The 25,913-nt window shown below is 32.4% G+C and overlaps 1 protein-coding gene across 2 annotated transcripts; it reads right to left on the bottom strand.

Annotated features, from left to right (window-relative positions):
* Positions 1 to 532: 532 nt before the first annotated feature.
* On the bottom strand, positions 533 to 25,913 carry LOC133197437 (syntaxin-binding protein 1-like). Of its 2 annotated transcripts, XM_061333475.1 has the most exons (17): positions 25,880 to 25,913; positions 24,727 to 24,858; positions 21,630 to 21,706; positions 21,296 to 21,374; positions 20,930 to 21,033; positions 20,299 to 20,447; positions 19,715 to 19,799; positions 19,156 to 19,286; positions 18,850 to 18,954; positions 18,531 to 18,738; positions 18,031 to 18,169; positions 17,520 to 17,629; positions 16,369 to 16,425; positions 14,170 to 14,280; positions 11,098 to 11,192; positions 8,245 to 8,399; positions 533 to 2,209 (listed from the first exon to the last, which is right to left on the bottom strand). In XM_061333475.1, exons 1-17 carry the CDS (start codon positions 25,905 to 25,907, stop codon positions 2,136 to 2,138), a joined length of 1,839 nt encoding a protein of 612 aa, XP_061189459.1. In that variant the 5' UTR covers positions 25,908 to 25,913; the 3' UTR covers positions 533 to 2,135. The 2 variants fall into 2 exon arrangements, with proteins under 2 accessions (XP_061189459.1, XP_061189460.1); XM_061333476.1 differs by lacking the exon at positions 16,369 to 16,425.

The following is a 25,913-nucleotide window of genomic DNA, read 5'->3' as shown; positions in this document are numbered from 1 at the left end:
ATGTATTGAAAGGTAAAAATACAAATATTCAGTGGGTGAAAGCATTTCTGATTGTTAATTCAATAAACTACTTAAACAATTGTTGAAAAAAGTATTCCAAGAGTACTGGTAACCTTTAGAATAAAAACGGGGTGTTCCATCTAAGACTATTAATTGTTTCGCGGTAGTACACACAAACCCACTAAAAACACAAATTTCAAGTTATGCTAATATTGACCCCTGTGTTAGGAATGTAACTATAATACTTTGTGTATTAGTATTTCAAAATAACTGCTGAAAATCTGATTTCTTAGACACAGTTACTGACCAGCAGAATTTGCTTTGACCTACTTTTGCAAGTAGGTCAACTTATAAATGGAAAGAAAACCATGACGTGATTATAATGTAGACAAATCACTGAAGATAATGCAAGTTTGAATGTTCATGAATGAATGTCACATTTAATCAGGGTAAAGTTAATAAATTTCTTCTACCCCAAAATATCAAACCCCAAAAAAAAGACCTTTGTATCTTTGAAAAAAAGAAACCATCATTTATTCTTTAATTCATTGTTTATTTCATTTGCCACAACATTGTACATTCAGAAGAGGAATGTAAAAAAAATTATCTGCTTCAGGAGGATTTCTCAAAGGTTCTGTTTTTTATAGAGACAAACCCCTGGTACATAAGAGGAAATGTGTGAAATATACATTACACATGAAACAAATGTATTTCTTGACATTCAACAGCATATATTATGAACATTGAATCAGGCTGAACAAAGTTTTTTTTTGGAATTGCACATAAGTTTCAAAACATTTGAAGTGAATAACAAATGAAATATATCATTTCTATTGATTATATAATTAATATAAAATTATTAAGATTTTTTTTTTGTGAAATATACAGTAATTTTTTCTTCCTGAAACTTTGAAATATCTTCCTAAATCAGTTTATAATAGAGAGCACTATATTGTACATCAACTACTCTACAAGTGTTTTAAAAACGTTAAGTATTTTCTATCCAGAAAAATATTTCTACAGCAAAATATTCAATTTACCTTATCAAATCTTAAAAAAAAAAAAGTAATTCACAATATCCAGGTTTGCTTCAAACAAGTTTTACTGTATATTTATTAACAGAACACACTATCTTATTGGGTTTTAAATGCTCCAATATGTTACTATATGTATGCTGAAGCTGCTACAATGAATGCCTCTGACAATAAAATCACAACATGTGTGACAAAGATTGTCATAAAGTTTGCTCAAAATATCACATGAAAGCAACAATGAAAATATTGAAATTAAATGATAGCATAAAAATAGTCTAATGAAAGAGCTGAACATTTCTTGTGACAAAATTTGAACTCTGTCCCACATCTATTCCATATCAGCTTGTATTTTATTCCCCTTACACACATCTATCACTAAATAAAAGCTTCACTCTACCATCAACATAAAAGTCTATAAAAGGCAAAAACAGAGATGAACGTAAAACAACATGGCTGCTTTATTTTGCAGAGTATTTTTGGTGCTTTATAAATCTGTGTAGAAAATGAAGAAAAAATCAATATTGCACATAAGACTCTACACAGACAAGTCTCTAATATTATGAAGTACAGTGCACAAACTACATGGAAATAATGCTTTAACAAATTGTCATCTATATACAATACAAACTGTACAAGTATAACATTACATAATGCAACAAAACAATTAGTGTGAAAAAATGCTAACAATTGTAATATTTTGTAATGCTTTAGTTTTAATTAACCAAAAACCTTACTATGATTAAAACACTGAAAGTTCTACAGAAGTTTTCCTATAATTGCATACACTAAACAAATTCATAGTCATTATGATAATCATTGTACAGCATAAATATTGCAGACTTTGGGCTTAAATCTAATAAATACAATAGACTACAAATCTAATACACGCCCATCTTTGTTTAATTACTTCTAATAAATGAAATCTTTAAATGTCATTTAACTTTTTAATAGAGACTTTAAAGTTTACTTGTGAATGACGCACTGGGTTTTTTTTTCCACAAAGCAAGAATAAATAATGGCAACATTATTGACAATTGAACTGAGATGCTTGTTCAGTGCAGGTTACCAATCCTTTTGTCACTGATTGAAAACAAGAGGTGGTCAGTTTCCAGGAGTGTTGGATAGGGTTTTCAAGTCCTCTAGGAATCCCTCAGGGGTCAGCAAGTGGGTGGATCCTGCAAAATCAAGGGGTGGGATAATATTAACAAAGAAGACCGGAAACTTTTTCTTCATGTTTAAATATTTACGGACATTGCTAGGGTTAAAATGTCGGTGATGACGTCAAAGGTACAAAGTACGATTGGAATTCATGACCATTTTTCAGGTCAGTGACAATGGAACTATGTCCAGTTAATTTCAAAGATAAATATTTTAAGTTCAGCTCCATGGACTTCGAAAGAGACAGTTGCAAAATGTTACTACATGTTTCATAATGCTGAAATAAGACATTCAATTAAACGGTCATGTTCTAGAAAATCAGTTTGAATGGAGAAAGATTATTTTGTCACCCCAAACACTGGATACTATGACACAGTGAGAGTTATTTTTTTTAAAATGAAACTTTCCTACAGTGCACAAAATGATATGCAATGTAAATAATTAATACGCAGAGAAAAAAAATTGTTTTTAGTTTAGAAGGAACCCTGGCCTTAATATGTAAGAGCAAGACTGACATGGCCTTCAACAGAGAATTAAGCGTTTATCAATATAATCCCATGAAACAAGTTAGAATCAATAAATCTGAAGGCTACATGTCTCCAAAACATGCTCAGTTTATCATCGCATCATTAGCTGGTAAGGACACCCCATATCTTAAGCCCTCAAGGTCAAAATTTCTGGGTAAAGTCACCTCAGTTCTGGATTTATTCCAAGAGTTCTTTAACTAACAATACAAATACTCTTAATTAACAGGAAACTTATTTGGAGAAAAAGATTTCATGTATAAATTAATGGTTAAAATTAGCACATTGCTGCAAAAATAATTACTGCATATTTTGGTTTAATGGCACATAGAAGGTTCATTGCTTATAAAATTCATTTTCTACAACAGTCTTTCTTCATAAATCATAATGGTTAATTGTTTAATGAAGAAAACAAAAAATTAAGCATCTCTTGAAAAAGTATTTATTACTTGGAAAATTGAACCCTATTACAATGGCTTTAACTGACACACAGTAGTGTTTAGCCATTAACAGTCTCTTAATTAGAACAAGTGTAGAAGTTGGTCTATATTTTGATATAAATGTAAATGGGCATCCATTACAATATGCAGGATACTAAAATTATTGCAGGTATCAGCTTATCAGTTTTCATGGTCTTGTGAAGATCAAATATTCAAGCAATGACCACTGATAAACACTGCATGTGATTTCCTCTGCATGATCTAAAGGTGTCAACATCGTGAAGCCAATGTCTTTTTAAATTTTTATCTTTTACAAATAATTAAAACACACTTTAAAATTTTTCTTATTTACAGCAGTTAAAGTATGATAATCTTGGTTGGCAATGTTGGTTTTTTAAAGTAAAATTGCACCACATTGCATTTTTTTTTTTGCACATTTTCTTTACTGCATTATTCAAAAAACAATCAAGAAATTTCCTGTTTATGGGAATGTTTTTCATTATTGTAAAAAGGAATGATTCCATTTAAAGAGGCTGGGGGGTCGTGGCCATTTTTAGACTATATTGATCTCCTTTAGAAGAAGAGCTCCATATGAAGATATAGAAAATGATCAAATTTTAAAACTAAAATTTTTGAAATTTTTCTTTGCCAAATGATAGTTGACAGCTTAAGATATCATATCTAAAAAATTAAGTTAAATCTGGTGGTTAATTTGTGGTTAATTTGTTGACCCCCTAGCCTCCTTAAGTGAGATGCTTTCTCTATTGGGGAATTGTGCCTAACCTGATAATATATAGGTTTAGAAAGGTGAAAAGAAAAAGCCAAGATGCTTGAGAAGATGGGTGAAAAAGACGTGCAAAATGCCTACAGCTTCAAATGTTTAAAAATCAAATTCAATTTGTGTACCAAGTATTTAGAACAAAGTTCTAATTATTGAAAGGTTTGAAATTATGACAATCAAAACTTTTCTGTGAAAAAATTCTCTCAGCAAAAAATTATTCTATGGTAAAAAAAATTTAAGGATTTCTTGGGATTTGAACCCAAGGGATAAAATTCCTGAGTATCAGTTTTTCTTTCTTACTGACACAATAACCACTCTATCACACAGCACGTAACAGGTAGCATCATTTAAATCTTGTTTGTGATATGACCCTTGAATATCTAGACTTCAAATATTTCTCAGAAAGATGCCAATTTTGTGTCATAAAAGAGTATTTTAAGATAGAGTGGGTCATTGCTCCAATTTTTATTTGTTAAGAGGAAAACATATATTTTTAAGGATGCTTTAGAGATATACTTTCAAAAATGGAGCAAAGACCTATTTGTATATAAAAATTGTGCTATAGTATGAAGAAATGATCATTTTTGCCTCTTTGGTGTGTGCATGATATTTCATAGATTAATAATTTTAACACTTGTGAGATTCTTGCAAATTTTGGAGATTTACATAAAGTATACATTAACGTTAACAAAAATACCAAAGAAAATTGTGTTATATTTGAGATTTAATTTTCACATTCTTATATTTCTCTAACCATAGGTATTTCTCTCATCTTATTCGCCCATCTTCTTTAAACATAATTGAGGCAGCCTTTAGAAAATATTTCTTTCCTACTATTCAATGAACTGAATATGATTAATATCTACTATCTAGATTATCTAGTGCATTAAGATACAAGCCCTCTGTAAGCTGACACAGGGTGGAAGTAATGTCTGGGGGTCAGAGGTGAGACAGATGTACAAGTGACGTCAGTTTGGTGTGATAATTAAACACCTATAGGTGACTGCACTATTGGGAAGGGTAGTCATTTATCTGTCAGGTTTTGTCATGAAAAGGAAAAGATAACTGGCTGCAACATTCAAACTGCAAAAAAAATCAACAAAAACATGACCCCACCCCCATGCCCTCTTGTAAAATTAACATGTATTGTACAATATTGATGCTCACTGCTGGAACTATGCAAGACCAGATAAAATGATAACTGTATTATAGTACCTTTATATTAGACATTAAATTCTCATATGTTGGAAACACTTTACTAGGTTTTTTAATCAATCTATCAAATAATCAAACACCCCTCTCCAGCTCTATTGCTGGAACAAAAAAGTTCATTGCAGGATTGTGATTTTCTTTCATTGAAATATGACCTCCATCTTTATCATGAAATTCCAATACTGGCCTTGGCTCACCTTGAAAACAAACCAGTGCAATACAGTCACACATTTTCAAAAACAAATATCTGCTGAAAACATGAAATGTATTAGAAAATAGTGAGAAGTAGGTGCAGTATCAGTCCACCTAATAGCATCTGATCTCTAAAGTGCAGAAAAGTGTTTATTTATTAGTCCTATCCCAACAGACAGATAATGAAATGACACATTTTTATCATGTCAGACAGTGAAACCTTTAGGAAGAGTGCAGTTAGTTTTGTTAATTAATACAACTTACACCTCCAAAGCTATAAATCCATCATTTTATTGTGCAAATTGTTAAGGCAATGACGTCACAATTTTCAGCAAAATTTGGTAGCCTGCATTTATTATGTCTCATCATGTCAACTTTTTTTTATCTCCTCATAAATTTTTTTTTAATGTTTTCTTAAAAGTTAGATTAAAAATAAGTTGTTTTTAATATGTACTAATGTTGCCATCCATGTAAGCCATAAAGAGGATTGGGAGTTTAAGACTCTTTTTTATGAAGACTCATCAAAATTTCCTTGCAGAAAGTGTAGATTTCTACTCAAATTTCCCATGTTCATGTTAGTCTAAAGAGCTTGCTGCCATCACTATGAACATTCTAACTTGTAAAGAAATAGGGCCAAATAGGTGAGAAGTCCAATGAATGTCAACTTAGTGCATGGATCAAGGTTACTACATGTACATATGATTTACCTCTTCAGCAGTTTACCAAGGATTTACAAATTTATGGGCACATGAATAGATCACATAAGTAAACAAAGAAGGTCTCATGTTGAGAGTGTACTATACAAGTGATGATGGTTACAATCTTCCATAATTCAAAATGGTGCAGAATCTCCTAATGAAATGAAAATGTGAATATATGAACACATTTTACCACCTGGATGATTATTTGGAGTTAAATTATCCCAGCAAGAATTTTCATTTATATGACGATGACCCAACTATAGATGAAATGCAAAAGTTACATCAATGCTGCAGGGATGGTCCTTTACCTTGCCAGTGCTATTGCATGTTTGAATATGTCATTAAACAAGAGGCCCAGGGGCCACATCGCTCACCTGAGCACTCTGGCTAGGAAAAAGCAGAAATCAGTTCAGTCTTGAAAAGTTTAAATATAAAACTTGTTTGGGGGGGATCATGATTTGTACAAATTTGAATCTACATTACCTGATGATGCTTCCATTAAAATATGACTAATCATGGCTTTGCCGTTCTTGAGAAGAAGATTTTTAAAGATGTTCCCTATATATTCCTATGTAAAACTTTGATCACCCATTGTGGCCTGACCCTACCCCTGGGGGTCATGATTTGAACAACCTTGAATTTACACTACCTGAGGATGCTTCCATATAAATATGACCAATCATGGCTTTGCTGTTCTTAAGAAGAAGATTTTTAAAGATTTTTCCTATGTTTTCTTATGTAAAACTTTGATAACCCATTGTGGCCCCACCCTACCCCCTGGGGTCATGACTGGAACAAACTTGAATCTACACTACCTGAGGATGCTGTCCTATAAATATGACCCATCATGGGTTTGCTGTTCTTAAGAAGAAGATTTTTAAAGATTTTTTCCTATATATTCCTATGTAAAACTTTGATCGCCCATTGTGGCCCCACCCTACCCCTAGGGGTCATGACTGGAACAAACTTGAATCTACACTACCTGAGGATGCTTCCATATAAATAGGACCCATCATGGCTTTGCTGTTCTTGAGAAGATTTTTAAAAGATTTTCCCTATGTATTCCTATGTAAAAATTTTGATCCCCCATTGTGGCCCCACCCTACCCCCAGGGGTCATGATTTGAACAAACTTGAATCTACACTACCTGAGGATGCTTCCATATAAGTTTCATATTTTCAAGCACAGTGGTTTTTGAGAAGAAGATTGTTAAATGATGCCATTAATTTTTCATGAATTCATAATTATCTCCCCTTGGAAGAAGGCGTGGCCCTTCATTTGTATAAACTTGATTCCCCTTTTCCCATGGATACTTTGTGGCAAGTTTGGTTGAAATTGGCCCAGTGGTTCTTGAGAAGAAGATGAAAATGTGAAAAGTTTACGACGACTAAGACAACGACAACGATGACAGACAATGGACAGATTTCAATCAGAAAAGCTCACTTGAGCCTTCGGCTCAGGTGAGCTAAAAACGGAGGGGGGTTAAGGGGGTTAACCAGATTTAATGATAAATAAATGGCATATTTGGATAAAGTGTAATAAAGAAATTCAGAAAACTAAGTAAAAAGTATTTGCCATATTTTTAATTTTTAGTTAGAATTTCCATAATGAGTAAATATGCACTAGGATCTGCCACATAAAAGAACAAATTTCCCTGATTAAAAGTTCTCATTCAACAAACGATTAAAACAAATCAATATTCACGTAATACACATAATCAAACCATTATTCACAGAAACAGGACAGAATTATGTCCCTGCATATCACAATACTATCATGAAAGTCAAATGGAAAAATCAAAGTCATCAGAAAAATCAAATTCAACACTAAAGGAGGTGTCAATAACATGTCAACAAGATTTATCTGCATCTTAACAAGTGTAATTAGAATACAGTAATAAAATAATATCATTTAAACAGAGATTTAAATGTATGTAGAAAGTGGGCGAATTTAAACATCCATTAATCGGAAATCCATTCTGAAAGTCCATTTACACTCTACCACTTATTCATCTGGAAGCAATTTGTATTATTCTGATATCATATTTTACATTTTACACTGCCATTATGAAAGGTTATGTTACAAAATTATGTCTTAAATTGAAGGTTAATGAAGACATCTACAAAACACACGAACAGGAAATAATATTACGTATATTGTAACACTATAGACACAACATCCCATCACTACCTAATTACTCACCAATTAAGATTTCCCAGTTCTTGCATGCCTGTGTCACCTGGTACGCACACCTCATCTCTGAGTATGCCACACCCCCAATGATGAAAATAATTAACCGTGGTCCACTTTTGTAGCCTGCTTGGCTTTTGTCTTTATGCCAGTGTCCATATCGAGCACTGAAATATAAGAAGTAACTCATGATGCGAGAACAGTTTGACAAGGGCAGATATTTCTAATTTTTGTTAATTTTCAATATAAAAGAGAGTTGTATACACCTTGGCACAAGCTTTTTACCAGCCACTCCCAGTGAACTTCAATATTTGTATCATGGTGATCCCAATACACTGTATTTAACTTTCATACTAGTATGTTTGTGATTGCTCTATGAAAATACTGTATACAGGGTTATTTTCACCCAGTGTTATTTTTGCCCTTTCATACTTGTAAATAATTTTGCCCCATTTTAAAGAACTGCGAACGATAGTATTGTTCTCCCGCCTACCTCCAAGTCAATTTTCAAAAGTTAACATATTTGAATGATTTTTCATATTTATATAGATATTTATATGAATTTTCATAAAACATTACTTATTAGGGAAAACAAAGAGAGATAACTCCATAATTTTGGTAAAACTGGTGTTTTTCACTATAGAAATCAGCGGAAAACGGAAAATATTTTTAAAACATCTTTCCCCCCCGTGAAACAAAAATTCCTTTTTACAGGTAATATGGATTGTTATTTCACAAATTCACACCAAAGGTTTTTGTGTTTCACGGGGGGGAACATATGTTTACAGACAAAAAACGATAAAAATGCTCATTTTTTCACCAATTTCGAAGGAGTTTACAACTTAAACGTTGTATTTTATTAATTACATATGTTTAATTTTATATGCAAAAAACATAAGGAAAGATTTAAAGAACATTTACCCATATCCAAAAATATTTTTAAGTATGTTGATGCTTTCATGTCTGATTTCAATGGAAAATATCGTCTACCCTCATTATAAAAAGAGCTGGAATTAAGAGTAATTAACTATTTAATACTGGTGTTTAAATTATTAATCAATTACCATTGAACTCTTCTTTGTATTCAACAAAGATTTTATGGCCAAATTGCCATCAGTATTGAATTAAATGGGTGTAAAATGTAGGCGGGAATCGAGAGTTAGCGTGCGTAGTTCTTCACCCAATCACAGTTCTGTTCAAGAAATAAAACTGTGTTTTTTGAATTTGCTCCAAATTTCCCTGTATACAGTACTTATTGAAACTACTGGTATTTTAAAATGTTCACTGATGATATTCATCAGGTTTTAAACTGTTATAGGGACAGGAGACATTTTCATGTTTACATCATGCACAAACTGAAATACTTGTAATATGCTTTTGGTAGTTTTAACATTTTACAAAGTACAATTTGAAGTAAAGAAAAACAAAGTTGTAAATACTGTTATGAAAATATTTTGTTGCGAAAACCACTTTTTGGTGTCTCTGAAGTGTAAATACATACCTGTGAAGCACATGGCAAACCATTTGTAAATGTTTTAACTTCTGATTTGGTAATAAACCCATTAAAACCATTAAGCAAAAAATAAAAGATGGAAACACCAAAGATATTATTGTGTTAAAACTAATACATTATCGATTGTATATTTATAGTTACATATACGAGGGTTGTTCGGAAAGTTCGTGGACTAGTGCCATAAAATTAAAACCGCTTAAGATACATCAATGAATTTTTTAACGTTCAATTAGCATCATCTTTTTTATTTATATAATAAAATATACATCATTAGTTTTATTTTTAAATAAATTGTTGATGTTTTTGAAAGCAATGGTATGTCCAGGCGGTGCAACCTCGAAGATCACGTTTTTTCTACCTAGGTGTAACTTAGAAAAAAACTCTCTTTTTGATATGAGCATTTGTCATTCAAAAATCCTGTTAATTCATTCATGTGGTATGGCACAATTGTACCATAAAATTTGCAACTTTTACCCCATTCTGTAAGTTCTATGAAATTTTATTGTAAAATTTATATGAAATGTCCAAACAATTATGGGGTTGTAATGACGTCAGAAAGGGGGGTGGGTTTCTTTTTCCAACATTCTATAAAGTTTCACTCTCTGGAAAAAACTGGCATAGACCTAGGAAATATTTAAATAGGCTACTGAAAAATAAAATGCATTCAAAGTACTTGTTTTTAAATGCCGAAAAAGATTAGAGAGACGAGAGATGTAAAAGTTAATGTCGATTTGTAGTAAGGGTGTTCAAAGTTTGTCATGTCGAAAAGTGGAGTTGATCATGTGTGATAGATGTTGAACCCCGACAAGCAAATATGCTGTTATAATCAAGTGAGCATCTTTCAGATTTGTTTACAATATCATATGCATTGAAATCAGCTCTTTATGACATTGTAAAATCATATAAACAAGACGGGTTTAAATCCTTACTTAACTCCAAGAAAACTCATCAAGATAAGTGTATGAGGTAGAGAATGCGGACATTGAAAAACAATGACGTCATGAAACTAAATGGCGACAGGTGATTATATAATGTCTTTTTTATTTTATGATAATTTGGTAAATATTCAAGGTATCAAGCAAAATTTTCAACATTTCTTTAACTTTTGTTGTTTTATGTTCATTAAAAATTTTGTAAGCATAGACTACATAGTATTAATTTTATCACATCAGTCCATGAACTTTTCGAACAACCCTCATATTTGCATAAAATGCATTTGCTACCACTTTCTTAAGAGAAAAAAATAATAGAGTTGGTGATATAAATTAGGGTCTGTTGGGAAAGCGTCTCTAACAAACACATTTTGTTTCTAGGCCTAAGAGATAAGATTTAAAATTAAGTGTAATGCTTACCTGATTGGGGGTCCTCTGTATCCCCCAGCAGATCTTGGGGCCCCACCTGACAGGAAGGGAAATTGTCTGGAGTCCAACTTATCATCTACAGCCTCCTGTGGATACAAAATTTTTTTTTTTCCCTTTTGAATAATTGGATATTTACACGATGCATGAGCATAGGGATTTGGTATTCCTTATCCCAAAATCCCATGCTACTTTTTATTTAGATATTACATTTTTACCTTTGTCAGAGATTAATTCATTTTAATTATCTAAAATTATCTAAAGATGTTTTTAAAGTCTTCTGTCCTCAACAAAAGACCTTCTTATTATTCTGTTGGTTTTTTTTTCACTATTACTTTTATTATTTTTCCTACCTAATCTTTGCAGATGATTTCTCGAGAACACCTCAATGGATTTTCATGAAACTTTCAGAAATGATGGTAAATGAAATGGACTTGATCATTTTTCATCATTTTACCGACGTCACTTCCAATCGCAAGTTATGGCCGATTTACTGATTTTAAAATGCAATTTTGTCCAGGTGTTTTTTCAAAAACGGTTTAAGATTCATTTACGAAACTTTCAGGGATAATAGATCTTAACTTCTATGTGACATATGGGTTTTCATTTTTTTGGGCGTAACTTCCACTGTCCACTGGAAGTAGTTTTAAAATATTGAATTTTTAATTTTTTTCATTTTTTAAACAAATTTACATGTTCATGACAGAGTCTTGACGAATGTTAAAAGTCATATAATTTTCACCGGAAGTGCTGCTCACAGAAAACGGAAGTAACCTAAAATTGAGTATTTTTCATAGAAACTTTTAGGGATGGTTCATATATGCTAAATGTGCAATATATGTGTGTTTATAACACTTCTGGTCACAACTGGATGTGACTTTAGAAGAACCGGAAGTAATTTAGAAAATAAAAGAACTTAGGTCTGATTTTTTTTTAAATATATTGCAAATGTTTTAGGTGACATTTCTCTCAAGAATTGTTGCTTTTCACCTATCGAAGACCCTTTTCCATCAGAAATTGAATGGAAGACCTACTCTTTGCTTTCCAACGAGATTGCATCTAGTTTTTCTTCTGATTTAACCATTTACTTAAGCGCATTCAAAGGTGCTGTCGAAACGTGGTCGGAGAGAACAAGATACCCCTTAGTACTTTATTTCTTATAATAAAAACATGCAATGGAAACATATCAGGTGAATATATATATACTGTCACCTTAGCATCTACCTGTATAATTACAATCAACTGTGATGATGAATGGCCAGGCGAACTTCAATACAAGTGTTATTAAAACAACTTTTCTTCACCTCAGTGGACAATTATCCCCTTGCAACAAAGTTGGAAGGGATATAGTAACACACTTGTGTGTGTGGGTGAGTGAGTGCGTGAATAACAGAAGATACATAATTTATGTGCTTTTTTGCAAGGGGATGCTCTGTTTTGCAATGCCCTTGTTTAATTCAAATTAAGTGACAATTCAATATATTAAACAATTTCAACATAAGTGGAGTAGGCTGTATATAAGCAATCTCATATACCTACTATATATGCCATCTCCGAGTGTTGCTTCTTCTTTTCAAAAATGAGTGCAGGTACAAAGAGGCAATACAAATTTACATATTTATTGAGCGTGTGTGATTTATTGTTCTGCAGTGATGTCATTAAAGCTATACAGGATTCATAAAAGGTAGAGAATTTATACATGTGCAACATATTTTTCTTCATTTCTCGATGTTCTAGAGCCCCTATACAAGTCGTTCACTTGGTCTCAGTTCAATGTCATAAGCTTTCCAAGTTTCGACTGTGTGGACGTACCCTACATTGCACTGTATATGTAAATACCGGGTAGAAAAATATTAACCACTGCATGCTTTTTCCAGGACAGGAGAAAAGGTTAACAAAAAAATAAATCAGTAGCACAGATACAGGTGACTCTCGATCTCTTGAAGTTCAAGGGACCGCAATTAAAGTTCGAGAGATCAAGGGGTTCGAGAGATAGATAGTGAATAAAATCCGGAATTTTCAGTTCCGATCTTCATTGTTCTACTATTATAAATACCGGAAGTATATGTTGATAATGTCATTGCACATTTTCATTTGTTTTTTACAGCTAATTCACTTGACTTCAACAACAATGATCATATTTTGAATAAATAAAACGATCTGTTTAAGTTTCAATATATATTTTTTCTCATTTCATGATAACATGAAACCTGAATAGCAATCGTCGGTGTGGCTACCCCCCGGGCTTGATCGGGTCCTTCACCAGATTTCTCGTATTAAATCGGTATTCAATTCTTGAGCTAGGATTTCTTGTGCAATGTTTGTCTTACTGGGATTATGTAGACTCTAATAAAACTTCGTAATCTTTGGAAAATTATTGACACGTCCCTTAACTTATTTTCTAAAAATTATCGTCTTGCTGTCAAGTCAAAATAAGTTGTGAAGCAATTCGTTTATAATTAACCAATTATAACTAATTAATTACATGTATATCAATACTCGGATGCTCATAAGTATAGTGTCATCTATGTAAACACCCAATTAACACCTCCATGTCAGACCCAGGCGTTCACTGTTATCCAGGTAAGTCCAAGCTGCATTAATTTTATGCTTGATTGGCGTTTACACACGCGCAATCAAAACTTCGAGAGATAGAGTAAAAAACAATGAAATGTGTATAACGGGACCCATTTCTTGGTTCGAGAGATAGAGAACTTCGAGAGATCGGAAGTTCGAGAGATCAGAAGTAAATTTGCTTAGTTATATTGAGGAAAAAAACGGGACCGGAGGTTCACATCAGAGAGATCGAGAACTTCGAGAGATCGGAGTTCGAGCCATCGAGAGTCACCTGTATTTACGAGCTGTGTTAGGCTTTAATACAGTTGAACTTCAGTATCTTGAACATCAGTATCTCGAATACCATGGATATGTTGAACTGAGTTTGAAGTCTCAAACTACTTTTAATATATTAAACCTCAATATCTCAAATCTTCAGATTTTGGTCTTATCAAGTTATCAAGTTTGAGATAACAAAATCTTACTGTACATGTTTATTGTTTAACCTACCTCCATGATGTCCTTGACATAGGGAGTCCAGCGGGACATCTGGTATGTGTTCTCAGCAATCTTGGTTTTCCTGTTAAATGGTTGATAGGGCTGTGACTTCTTCTTCCCTCCCTGTCAAATTACAGGTCTTACTTTGATTTTACTACATCTAATATATAATTTTAAAAAAGAGAATAAATGTCAAAATCTTTAATCATACTAAAAATTAAATTTAAAAAAACTCCAGAGCATTGTCCTTGTGTGATGATGCACATATCTTAAAACACAGAAGCATCCTATGCTTTCACAATGGTCACCAGGCCTAACATAGTTCATGCTATAAAGATTTCTACACCAAATAAACCCATCAAAATACTAATCAGGCAAGAGACAAATGCTTCCCTTTGAGTCTCATTAAAAGCATGGATAATACATAATCTCAACAGAACTATGTAGCCCTTCATAGTAAGATTCTACTGCCAAAATTGTGAGGAGAGTGTTAAGATTTCAGCCACCAGCAAAGCAACATACTGTTTCTAATCAAATTTTTGAAATTTAAGATAATTTTTTTTTCACAGTGAAAGAAATATGAAAAACAAATCTAAAACAAGAGTCTGATTAGAATCCAAGGGAAGAAATCTGCATTCCATGTATCTACTACCATGCAACAATTGTGACAATTGGTAACTGAAAATAATTGCTCTTTCATTGCAGTCTCTAAACATGTACATGATGATCAGGTGTGGTGAAAAATTCTTTAATTGCTACATTAGTACATTACTCACCTGCTTTCAATCACTATACAATCTATAGCAAGAGGCCCATGGGCCTTGACAGTCACCTGAACCTCAAGAGCATTTCAGCACAGACAAGTTTTTCATGTTGGTTGCCTAAAAATTCTCATGTTTTTCTTCAAGTCATGGGTTAAAAAAAACCCAAGTTGATAAAAAAATAGGTAGGAACTGTTTCTTTACCTAACCCTCAGCACTCTGAAGTGAAAGATGCAAGTGTTTTAGATAAGACCTTGAAAACTGAGATCCTGTGCCACAGCAGGCATTAACAGGCTAAAGAACCCTCACTGTTCCATGACCCTGAGTGCCAAGTAAATGTCTAAATTTGAAGCCTTACACCAGCATCTGGTGAAGTCTTGTATGAGTGAAATAAACTTGCATAGGAACATAAAATTACAATCAAACAATCAATCTAGTGATTTTGATCTTGTTAAAATGAGATCCAGGGAAGTTCATGACCACATCCTGTCATCAATATTTTTTTTGGAAAACAAACGTTCCATATTTCTCTGATCCTGAATTATAGCAAAAGAATTTATTTCATACCTTTTCCTTCCTATGAACCTTGACCTTGTAAGAATAACATTGAATCACTGCTTTGGTTGACTCTTGGGTCATTAACAACCTTTGTGTTAAGTATAAACATTTAGTCAAACTCCATTTCTTATCTATCATTCCAAGTTTGATATAAAAAAAAAAAATGGACAGATATGATGACAGAGTAACAATTAAATTTTTCATCTTCACCCACAGATGCTATATATTAAATTTTGTGGTTCAGTTGTTTGGAAAAGAACCTGAAATTATTAGTTTAAGACTGATGGACATTGCACAATAACAGACAGGAACAAATAACAGTAAGTCACCTGTGAGACTCAAGTGACAAAACTTAAAACACAAACATACTTGCAATCTACCAGATATAATGTTTTTCTTACAATCTAACTGTAACATTACCTTTTACAACAGTAACCATAGCAATAAGAAGCCTAATATGCATGAACACACTCTGCTCCCCAATTCATGTAATATATATTTTAACTAGGTAAGTATATTTAACCTGTGCATTATTAATGGATTAGGATTTGGAATTCTTGTTATCAAACATATTAAATAAACTGCATCATGAATCCTTTTTCCATTTGTTACCAATGTTGTCAAGTTAAATACTAGTAGGTAAAACTTCAAACAGGCTATATTATCAATCTAAAGAGAGATCAGTGGACTCGATTTCATTGATTTGTATGTAACAGTATTTTTTAGGAACACAGATCATTAAAGGTTTGCATGCAAAGGTGCTACTTTGCAATTGGCTTGCATAATTCTCAAGACTGAAAAGAAATAGGAGATTGATGCAGTAAATTTGTTGACTGTTAGTAAACGGGAAGATTGGTAGCACACGGCAGACGGAATGATTCTCTTCACATACCGATACCAGGGCCTTTTTCAACTTATTTTTTATGTCTTTCTTTTCTGTTTCAACTATCTATAAAAAGGTGGATAAAAAACATAAATGACTGATCAAAATACATGGTTTATTGTTTGATGGTAGGCAGAAACAGACGTTGTGATTCTAATACTGCTAACAAAATCAGATATAAAGGACACTACATCTATGGAACATTAATACTTCATTTCTACAAGAAAACATCATAAAGTTCTGACAATATGGGGAGTAGTGAAAAATATCTAGATTTACATGTACAGTGTTATTTTACAAAAAACCTAGTCTACTGTGATGAAAAAACACAGGGACACTGGGAAATTTTAATCGCTATTAATTAAAAATATGAATAAATTCTACCAGTAGAACCCCATTCACCGAGCAACAGCCAATAAATAAAAAAGAAAGAAAAAGACAAAAAAGTCCTTTCTGTGCACACATTTCAGTTCCATACTTTGAGTTAATGATGGTATTTCATTTCCCTGAGATATTTGAACCCTTTACAATTATGCATAATTGTTAGAAAAGGTCAAAGTTATGACTTTGTTCACACAAAAAATATTACATAATTATACAGCATAGCAGCGATACAGATCAACTTGGAAAGGGAGACAACTGATCTGTGAGCAGAGTCTGGACACATTGAATCCTGCTCTCACCTGAAACGTCCCATAATCCTCGATTAATCCCACACTAAACGTTTTGTTACCTTGTGGCTGAGGCATGCAAATGTTTAGCAGATCTTTATATGAATTAAAACTTAGGTGCACAAAAACGTAAACCTTCATTCATGGTAAGTATTTAACAAATCCTTGATGTCCTTTTTGCAATGATGTTTTCTTTTTTTACACTCCTTGTCAATGATTCATTGAATGCTATAGTGAATGCTTAAGTACTTGAATACAAATATAATTTTCAAAATGTGTTTGAAAATTGGGGTAAAAGACCTTAGAGAAAAAATATATAGTGCAAAAAATTCTAAAACAAAACTTATACAGTAGATTTTCAAGGAATTTCAGTCATCAAATTGTATGGAGTGCTCTAAAAATGTGTACCACCCCAAAAAAACCCACTTTCTTTACAAAAATACCTACATCTACACTACTGTTGCACGAACAGCTGCGCTGGCTACTTACATCCTGAATGATTGGGACTCCAAGGTTCTGCATGTTATTTATGATACATTTCACGTCCATTGGGATTTGGGCATGCTGCACAAGCTTAGCCAGGTTTTCCTCTGTTATTCCTACAAAAGTTATTCCAATACATCAAACTATTGCTTGGTTATCAAGTATTTATCTACAAAAAATAAACAACCAAACACTTTTAATTGCCTATGTGTTTCAAATCTTTATTTCAGATCTTAAAAACCTTCAGCAATCTTTCACACTATGGCTTAGTCTGGTATCATAGTGACACTATAGTGATAAAAGAACACAATAAATATAAAATGAAAAATCTTTAAAAAATTTCTTTGTGACTGTCTACATACCTTTGCAACAAAAGTCATGTTTATCTTCCTAAGTATCAGTTTGAAAAAAGCTATTGGGTCTTTGTTTTGGTCTTATGCACTACGATAAAGAGTATGCACTGGTCTTTTGTTCAAACTCTTTTATGCCTCTGAAAACCTTATCTGACTGATCTTACCCCCTTTGTGGATGACATAGAGTAGAATGATGCGGACTTTATCGTAAGCCATAATGTTCTGGTCCAGAAGTATTGGTACAATGTTTCTCATGTGATCTTTGATCTTTTCTCCCTCGGGATCTGTTCCCATGGCCAAGTCCTAAAATCAGAAACATCAGCTCATTACAACTGTCTGTCTGAGATGACTTATGGTTTCAGAATGGAATATATTAAATGTTGATAATATTCATAAGAACATTTTCTATCTTTACAACACTAATCAATTAGATTAAGATTTGATCTTATAAAACACTTTTCAAATCAGAATTCATTGCATGTTACTGTTACAATGAAGAAATAAACTTAATTTTTTAATGTTACTGTCTAATCTTCAGCCCAGTAAAAATCTCAATCTGGTAAAAAAAAAAAATCCTTACTGGTCATTCTACATGCAGTATGATACAAAAAATAATGCCTCACCTCATCAGCTAATACAATTTACAGTGTAAAAACCCCCTCACCTGTTCCACTTTACACAATCGATCCACATGTTTCTGGTACTTGTTCATGCAGTCCTCTGCCAGGTGGAGATGTGTGGAGTATTTACTGAGTTCCTTCTGGTATTGCGGCATCTTCTTCAACATCTGGGACAGATCACGAATGTTAGCTTTCTCCCCATCATTCATGCGTTTGTCTTGTGCAAACTGTTTTAATTGCTTTGTGACTTGCCTTTTCAAAGAAAAAAGGAATAATCATCAATTTATTCAAAATATTACTTTACAGTCATGAGATATCATGTTACTGACAACAATTAGAGAATGAATTCTGAGATTGACTTACTGAGATACAATTGCGATGTGCTGATGTCTCAAACCGACCCATAACTCATCATTTTCATCAAGGAGAGCCTCTTTCTCATGAATTTCTCCACTAGTATTATCATACCTATATAAAACATCACATAAAAAATATTAGGTTTACATGTGTATGTACAAGTGAAAACAGACATCTGTCACAAAGGGTGACAACTCTAGCTCAGTTAATAAGACTTGTTTTACTGGACTGTAATGCTGACTAATTGTGGCTAAAAATGATGATTAATATCAATGAATATTTTTAAGATTTGCATTTGTTCAAAGAACTTACTTATAAACATCGTTAATAATTGGTAAAAGATCATAAGCCATGGCTTGAAAAGTCAGTTCATGAAGTAGAGGGGAGATAGGATCAAATCCTCTGTCTATAATTAGAAGCTGAGATCGGTCCTTTTGTGGTCCCTGATAAAATTAGAATTCAGGATATGAATTTATGATTTACAGCCCAAAATATTTGCCATTTAAATGTATTTCATCAACACTATGAAAAATATGTCAAACAAGATCCCTCATGATGGAATCGAACAGAGTTTGAAAAATTATGAAACCAAAAATATTGTAAACATGGAAATTTTGGCATGGAAGTAAATTAAGCTAGTTGTGCAATACCAAATTTTTCACCTGAACATTCCCTAGAGTATTAATCTTCAGTACATGAATTTATTCAGTATTAACAATACATTATCCTGGTATTGCAGAAAGAACCCTCAAGTGTAGTTTTTGCTACTAATTTGTGCATTTAACAACACACATTAATATCCAGGTTTACAGTATCTCGTATGTCCGAGTTACATGTAAATTCAATAATCCATGCCTCAAAACAGTCCTACCTCTCCCATAGTGTGATCATCAGCTCTGTATGCATCCAGCTTCTGCTGAACCATCTGAGCAAACTCTGCATTCCTGTCAAAGTCACTGCAAATAAACGTAATGGCATGTTGAGATTTTACAATATCCTCTAGGCCATAAACTGAACAAGATTGAATGTGCACTACCTAGTCACGATGCTTGCTAATTCATTGTCCAAATAATTCGATCTTCAATTTTTCATTTAGCCAACTTATGTAAAGTACATACTGACAACAAGTTTAAAAATTACAACAGTAACTTTACTTATTTCACAGTCATTTATTTTCCTCTCACTTTTTCTTTTATTGGAATACTACAGATATAAAAATTTGCAGGAATATCATTTTGCTGAAAAGCAGCAACAGTCATGAAGAGCAACAGTTTTCATTTTGAATGAAACATTGATCCACTGATTTCTTAGGGAAAGTCTATACAACTGCTCTACAGCTCATTAAGCTGTTAGTTTCATAAACCTTAAAAAAATTAAAATTGAAACAAATCAAAACTTTTAAACTTAAGGCACATGTACATGCTGAAATATCGAGCTCATTTTTGACAAACCTACCTTCTATATCTGACACTGGGGTACTCTCCAAGAGTCGCACACAGCGTAGCAATCTGTTCAGCACAGCGTTCTAAGTTCATAGTTCGTCCAGACTGTCTCAAAGGATTGTAATAATACTGGAATGTCTCCGCAGAATCCAGGTGATAGACCTACAAGTCACAATTGTGGAAAAGTGTATCCCAGGAATTTACAGTCTGGATTTAAGATCAGAGGACAGGAAGAGAACATGATAACAGTAAAACAAGCAAATGCTTAATTTCAAAAGACAAATTAATTAGTCTAATTATTACTTTATCTCTTTAAACCAGAGACAGGACTCTACCTATATTTTCATACCAGAGCAAATAAAATTAAAGTAGAAAAGCTTATTCAAAATTTGGAATGTGAATGTCAGGTTCCATGACTATAATTGCATCTTTGAACCACAAATAGCCATGGTTTATATTGGAAATTACCAGTACTATCCTCAGATACATGTTTCCATGCATTTTGATGACTAAATAATTCTGCACGATATTGGTTCTATCAATGAAAATACCACAACTTTTTTTTGAATAAAAATAGTTCTAATTTCATTAAAGAGCCTTGAGAAGATAAATAAATTCAGAATCGGCACGGAATGTACTCTAACCTGTGATTCATATGGGAGAAAAGCTATGTTGATTTCCTTGAGAGTTTTTATGTATTTAGCAGCTGTTGACTTGCACAGTTCATTAAAAAGAACATCTGGGCATGCTAAAAATAGAATATATTTTTTCCCAAATTAATATGACTCAAATTACATTTTTAGTCACGTGAAGTATATTCCTGATTATTATTAATTAATAGGAATAAAAAACAACTGACCACATAAAATAATCCTGTTAATTTTTTTATTTGAAACAGATTACAAACAAACAAAAAAAAAACCATAATAATTTTCCAAATGAAGTCTATATTTTTTTCATCAATAAACTTTTAAATGAGTTACTTTTTCCTATTGTTTCCTATCACTCACCCTCTGTAAAATAGACATGTGCTGATCTATACTGGGTGTTGGTGGGGTGACTAAAATCTTGCTTCAATAAATTAACAGACTAAAACAAGAAAAAAAAAGTATGCACAATATTGATTCCCTTAACACACCTCAATGTGCATATTACTGTAAAATATATAAATGTTGCAAGACAGTAGTATTACACTTAGTAACAAGGCATGACTTATGCATCTCTGTGCAGTAAATTGAGAGACAGTTCTCATGGTTATTGAAAAGAATTTTTGTCTCACTAAAACGTGTAATTACATTAAGTTCTCACAAAATAAATGTGATACTCAGAACTTCATTTTCATACCTTTTCTGTTGGTGTTATCAAATAAACAGCATCTAGTTTAGGCAGTCTTTCCCTTCTCTTGTTGATATCTTCAACCACTGCATATTAAGACAAAAGCTTAAGTGCACACTCATATAGTATATACCATAATATGTCTGACAACTTATGAATATAAAGGGATTTTTTTTTCTATTCAACTCTTCATTTAATAAGTAGGGTTGGGATGCTACAACATTTTCTATGTCGATACGTATCACAATATTTGAAGCATGATACGATATGTATCACAATATGTTGAATTAGTTACAAAATGTTTTTTGTATTGAAACGAACACAATATTTCTTCACAAAAATAAGATTAATTTATTCAAAGAAGTTGTTTACATGTATTTGTTGTAAAACAAAATTCTTTTACACAAGTGGTGTTTATTATTATGTATTTCATATTTATATTTTGCATATTTATTTTATATATTTAATCCAAAATGTTAAGTAAACAAAGAAAAAAAATAAGTCAGAAATATTCTGTGATATTTCGATATTTCTTCATAGGCATCGATACGCGTATTATCCTCACATTGAATCAATATTATCGATATCTCGATATATCCTCCCAGCCCTATAAATACCGGTAAGAATGATTAAGAATTTCATCTGACCTTGGTAGAAACAGAGTGAAAGGTATTCATTTTTTACATGAATTTCCAGACCTCAAATTCATGAGTTAAACACAGTTAGGCTATACTGTAAATCATGTTTTATTCACGAGAACTTTATTTTAACATAATTACATGAGGCACTGTGCTCGCTAAAATATCATTCTCGTGTATATTAGCATTCCCAAAGATTATATAGAGCAGAGTCAGGGATTGAAATTAACTTTTTTGACCACTAGCAAATTTTAGCTAGTGGAATTTATTTTTACTAGCAATATTGAACTTTCACTAGCATTAAAATTTTTTTTCTTCACATAGTAATTTTAACATAGGAGTTAATTATTTGAATAATTTAATAGAAAACTAATTTACACCTTGTGGGTTAATTTAGGTCATTTTAAACAAGATGAAATCTAAACGGATACAGGGGTGAAGCAATGAAATCATTAGCCCCAAGTAAAAAATATTACTAGCTCAAACATAGGGGGGAAAAGTAACAACTAACAATGAAAAATAGTTTGTTGTTGAAAAAGTCAGGGTCTTAAGGTCATTCTTTATAAAATTAAAGTTTAATTCTCATTAGAAAAATTGAATCGTATATAAATCAATAATTATGATTGAAAATTAAAAAAAAAATGAATTTAAAAATAAATCATCTTCTTTTTTCTGGTCATTGCACTACCTCATTTAAACTGAAGCGAAAATCTTTTTTGTTTTTTTGTTGTTTTTTTTTGTTTTGCATCCTAACACTGGAAATATATTTTTTTGAAAATCACATAACACCTTTTCTCTAGTTGATTAAGTGATCGTAAATAATTGAATTGGTTATCATGGTTAACTACATGTATTTACCATAAACAAAGAAATGGAGGAAATTCAGTTTAGGAAAAAAAACAATCATTTCTGAAGTAAATAAGTCAAATAGTACTACAAAATGGATAAGATTATGGAGATTTATGAACTCTAGGAGCATACTACCTGGATATTTTTTAATTTTTTGGAAATTTAATAGCACAAAAATGAATAAAAATACCTGTGGTGCTTTTTATGTACTACATGGGTAATTTTAATTTTAACTAGCCCAAGGGGCTTCGTCTATGCATAAAATCACTAGCCAGACCCCCCAAAAATGGTAGCCCTGGGCGTGAGGCAATGCTTATTGCACATCCTTGGAATAAATTGGGAAAAAAATCCGAAAAAGTCCGGGGGTTTTTTTACTCGCAAAAGTTGACGACTACAGGTCGCTTTTCACTCGCAATTTCTGTTTTTAATTCGCATTTAGCGAGTATTTCCCATTAATTTCGAACCCTGAGTGACCCCAATTCGTGAAAATTTTGTCTCGCTAATAAGGAGTTAATGTCTACCTTGCGAAAATAAGGTGTCACGAAAATTTACTTATCTACAGTACATAGTGTGAATTTGCACTAGTTCTATTTCAGCAAATTAAAATGATAAAAAAAATATTTAATAGAATACTAAAATTTATCTATCTCTATTGTGCAATGGTCCTTAAATAAAAGAAAAGAGCACTTTCAACCTTCATTATTTAGGCCATTCCAAGTTATTTCTATGTTTAGTGTCCGCGTGCTCCTTGGTTTTTGACACCTCATATCAGAAAAAACGAACAAAATCAGGAGTCCTGAAATTGATTATTCTAATAAAAAATCTTTGAATTCTATCAATTTCTCAAAATATCTGTCTACAGTTTGTCATATTAGTAGGGCTGTCACGGTTCCAAAATTTTTCGGGTTGGGTCGGTTCTGTAAATTTTCGGTTCGGTTTCGGGTTTTTCAGGTCGGGTATTTACAACTATTTTAAACCTTAATTTCATGAATTTAACTTGAAAAATCTTTATTTGTTACATTAAATTTACATTGAAAACAAGTCTTAACCATGCGAACATCTAGACATCAGTGACTTGGCCTACTAATAGCCACATCCTGACCATTCCTGCTCGTTTTGATAATTATCTAATACTTCCGTGACAAGTGTTTTGTCATGGAATGAAGTAGATTTCAGTTGTGATGTTTATTCATCACTGTTATCGTCATCATTCCTTTGATTTCGACGCCATTTTTTGTATTGAACAGACTCTAATATATAAACCAGACCCGAACTGAAATCCGGAAAAATGGAACCGGAACCGAACCGAACAACTTGGACCACGGTTCTCGGTTATTTCGGGTACTCGTGACAGCCCTACATATTAGGTATATTTTAAGCATTTAATACCTTGATTTTGCTAAAAAAAAATATAAATATATCTTTCAACAAGAAAAATAGATTAGTGAAATCCAATCCTTTGAATGATGTCATTTTTATGACTAAAAAGTCTGTGTATATTTTTTGGCTTGTGTGTATTTTTTTGCGAATATGTAGGTAGATTATTGAAATATGGGTGGACACTAAACAGAGAAAAAACTTGGAATGGCCTTAAATCAAGGTAAACAAAATAAACCTACATGTTATTCCCTCTGACATGATCTCGTGCATCTTACAGCATGCTGATATCATCCTCATACTCAGCTGGTCTACTATCATTACCTTCCATTCTCCGTTCTTTTTTACTGCTTGGACAACATCTGACATAATCTCTGTAAAAAAAAAAGATTAATGAATAAATACTATGGTATTGACTAAATATATTGTTCTCTGACAAATACTTCAATCCTGAGATTGTGTGCAATTGTTATATTATTTGCATGAAACTTAAGATGTCTTTTTTTTTTCATAGTACATGTATATGTACTAAGTGTGAGATCCTTTATCAAATGAGAGTAATAAAGAAAATTCAAGTAATTTTATAGGTTGTGATAATTTTCTTAACAATTTCAAGGCTTCAAGTGAAAGCATTAGAGAAATGATCATTAATAAAAATGAATTCCTACAGCATTTTTCCAAATTCCCTAAACTGTGCAGACCTTACAGAGCTACCCAAAGAGTCATATTCATACAGTAAGACGAATGGTGTGACATCCCTTTCTACATTGCATTTTGGCAAAATTCAACATCAGGACATGGTAACTCGGATGAATTAGTATGTGCTATAACAGAGAGTGTTCAAATATTTGTCAATGACAGTCCTTAACCCACTCTAAGTCTCTTACAGTAGCATAATTCAATGTAATTTAATCATAGGGATAAATTACAGTTTACCAATTACACTGCCTAAATTAGTAATTCATAACATATATTTTGATGGCATGGATTCAAGTGAATAAATTGTTGTCTGCAAGTGTAGGTGGGAGGGGAAGTTGGACAGAGGAAACTCAGACTGAATCGAGACGTTTATTTTTCATTCGCTGAATTTTGTCTCATATTGGTATCATTTATTTATTCATATGCTAATTATTTTTTACTTGCAAACCGTCACATTATCGCCTTTATGATTTATGCGTAATAAGAGTAAAATATTTGGCAATATCGATCGTACGAATGCTTATAAATATTAAGTTGACATTTTGGAAGAACAGCTGTAGTTTGCAACTCATAGGTGCTCCCTGTTGGCATACGCTATTAGACAGAGAGTGCTACTCTTAAATATTAAGCTCATCAGCGCAAATTATTTTAAACCTTCTTTTAGGGAACATTTAACATTGAAAAACATTAGCCTACTTTCGTGAACTGCCTGTTTGAGCGACATCTTGAA

The sequence above is a fragment of the Saccostrea echinata genome, unplaced genomic scaffold (genome assembly GCF_033153115.1).
Source record: "Saccostrea echinata isolate AGI-Se365-2 ecotype Australia unplaced genomic scaffold, CSIRO_AGI_Sech_v1 ptg000030l, whole genome shotgun sequence".
NCBI lineage: Eukaryota > Metazoa > Mollusca > Bivalvia > Ostreida > Ostreidae > Saccostrea > Saccostrea echinata.
Note: the sequence above shows the minus strand (reverse complement) of the source record. Positions and strands in the feature narration are given on the sequence as shown.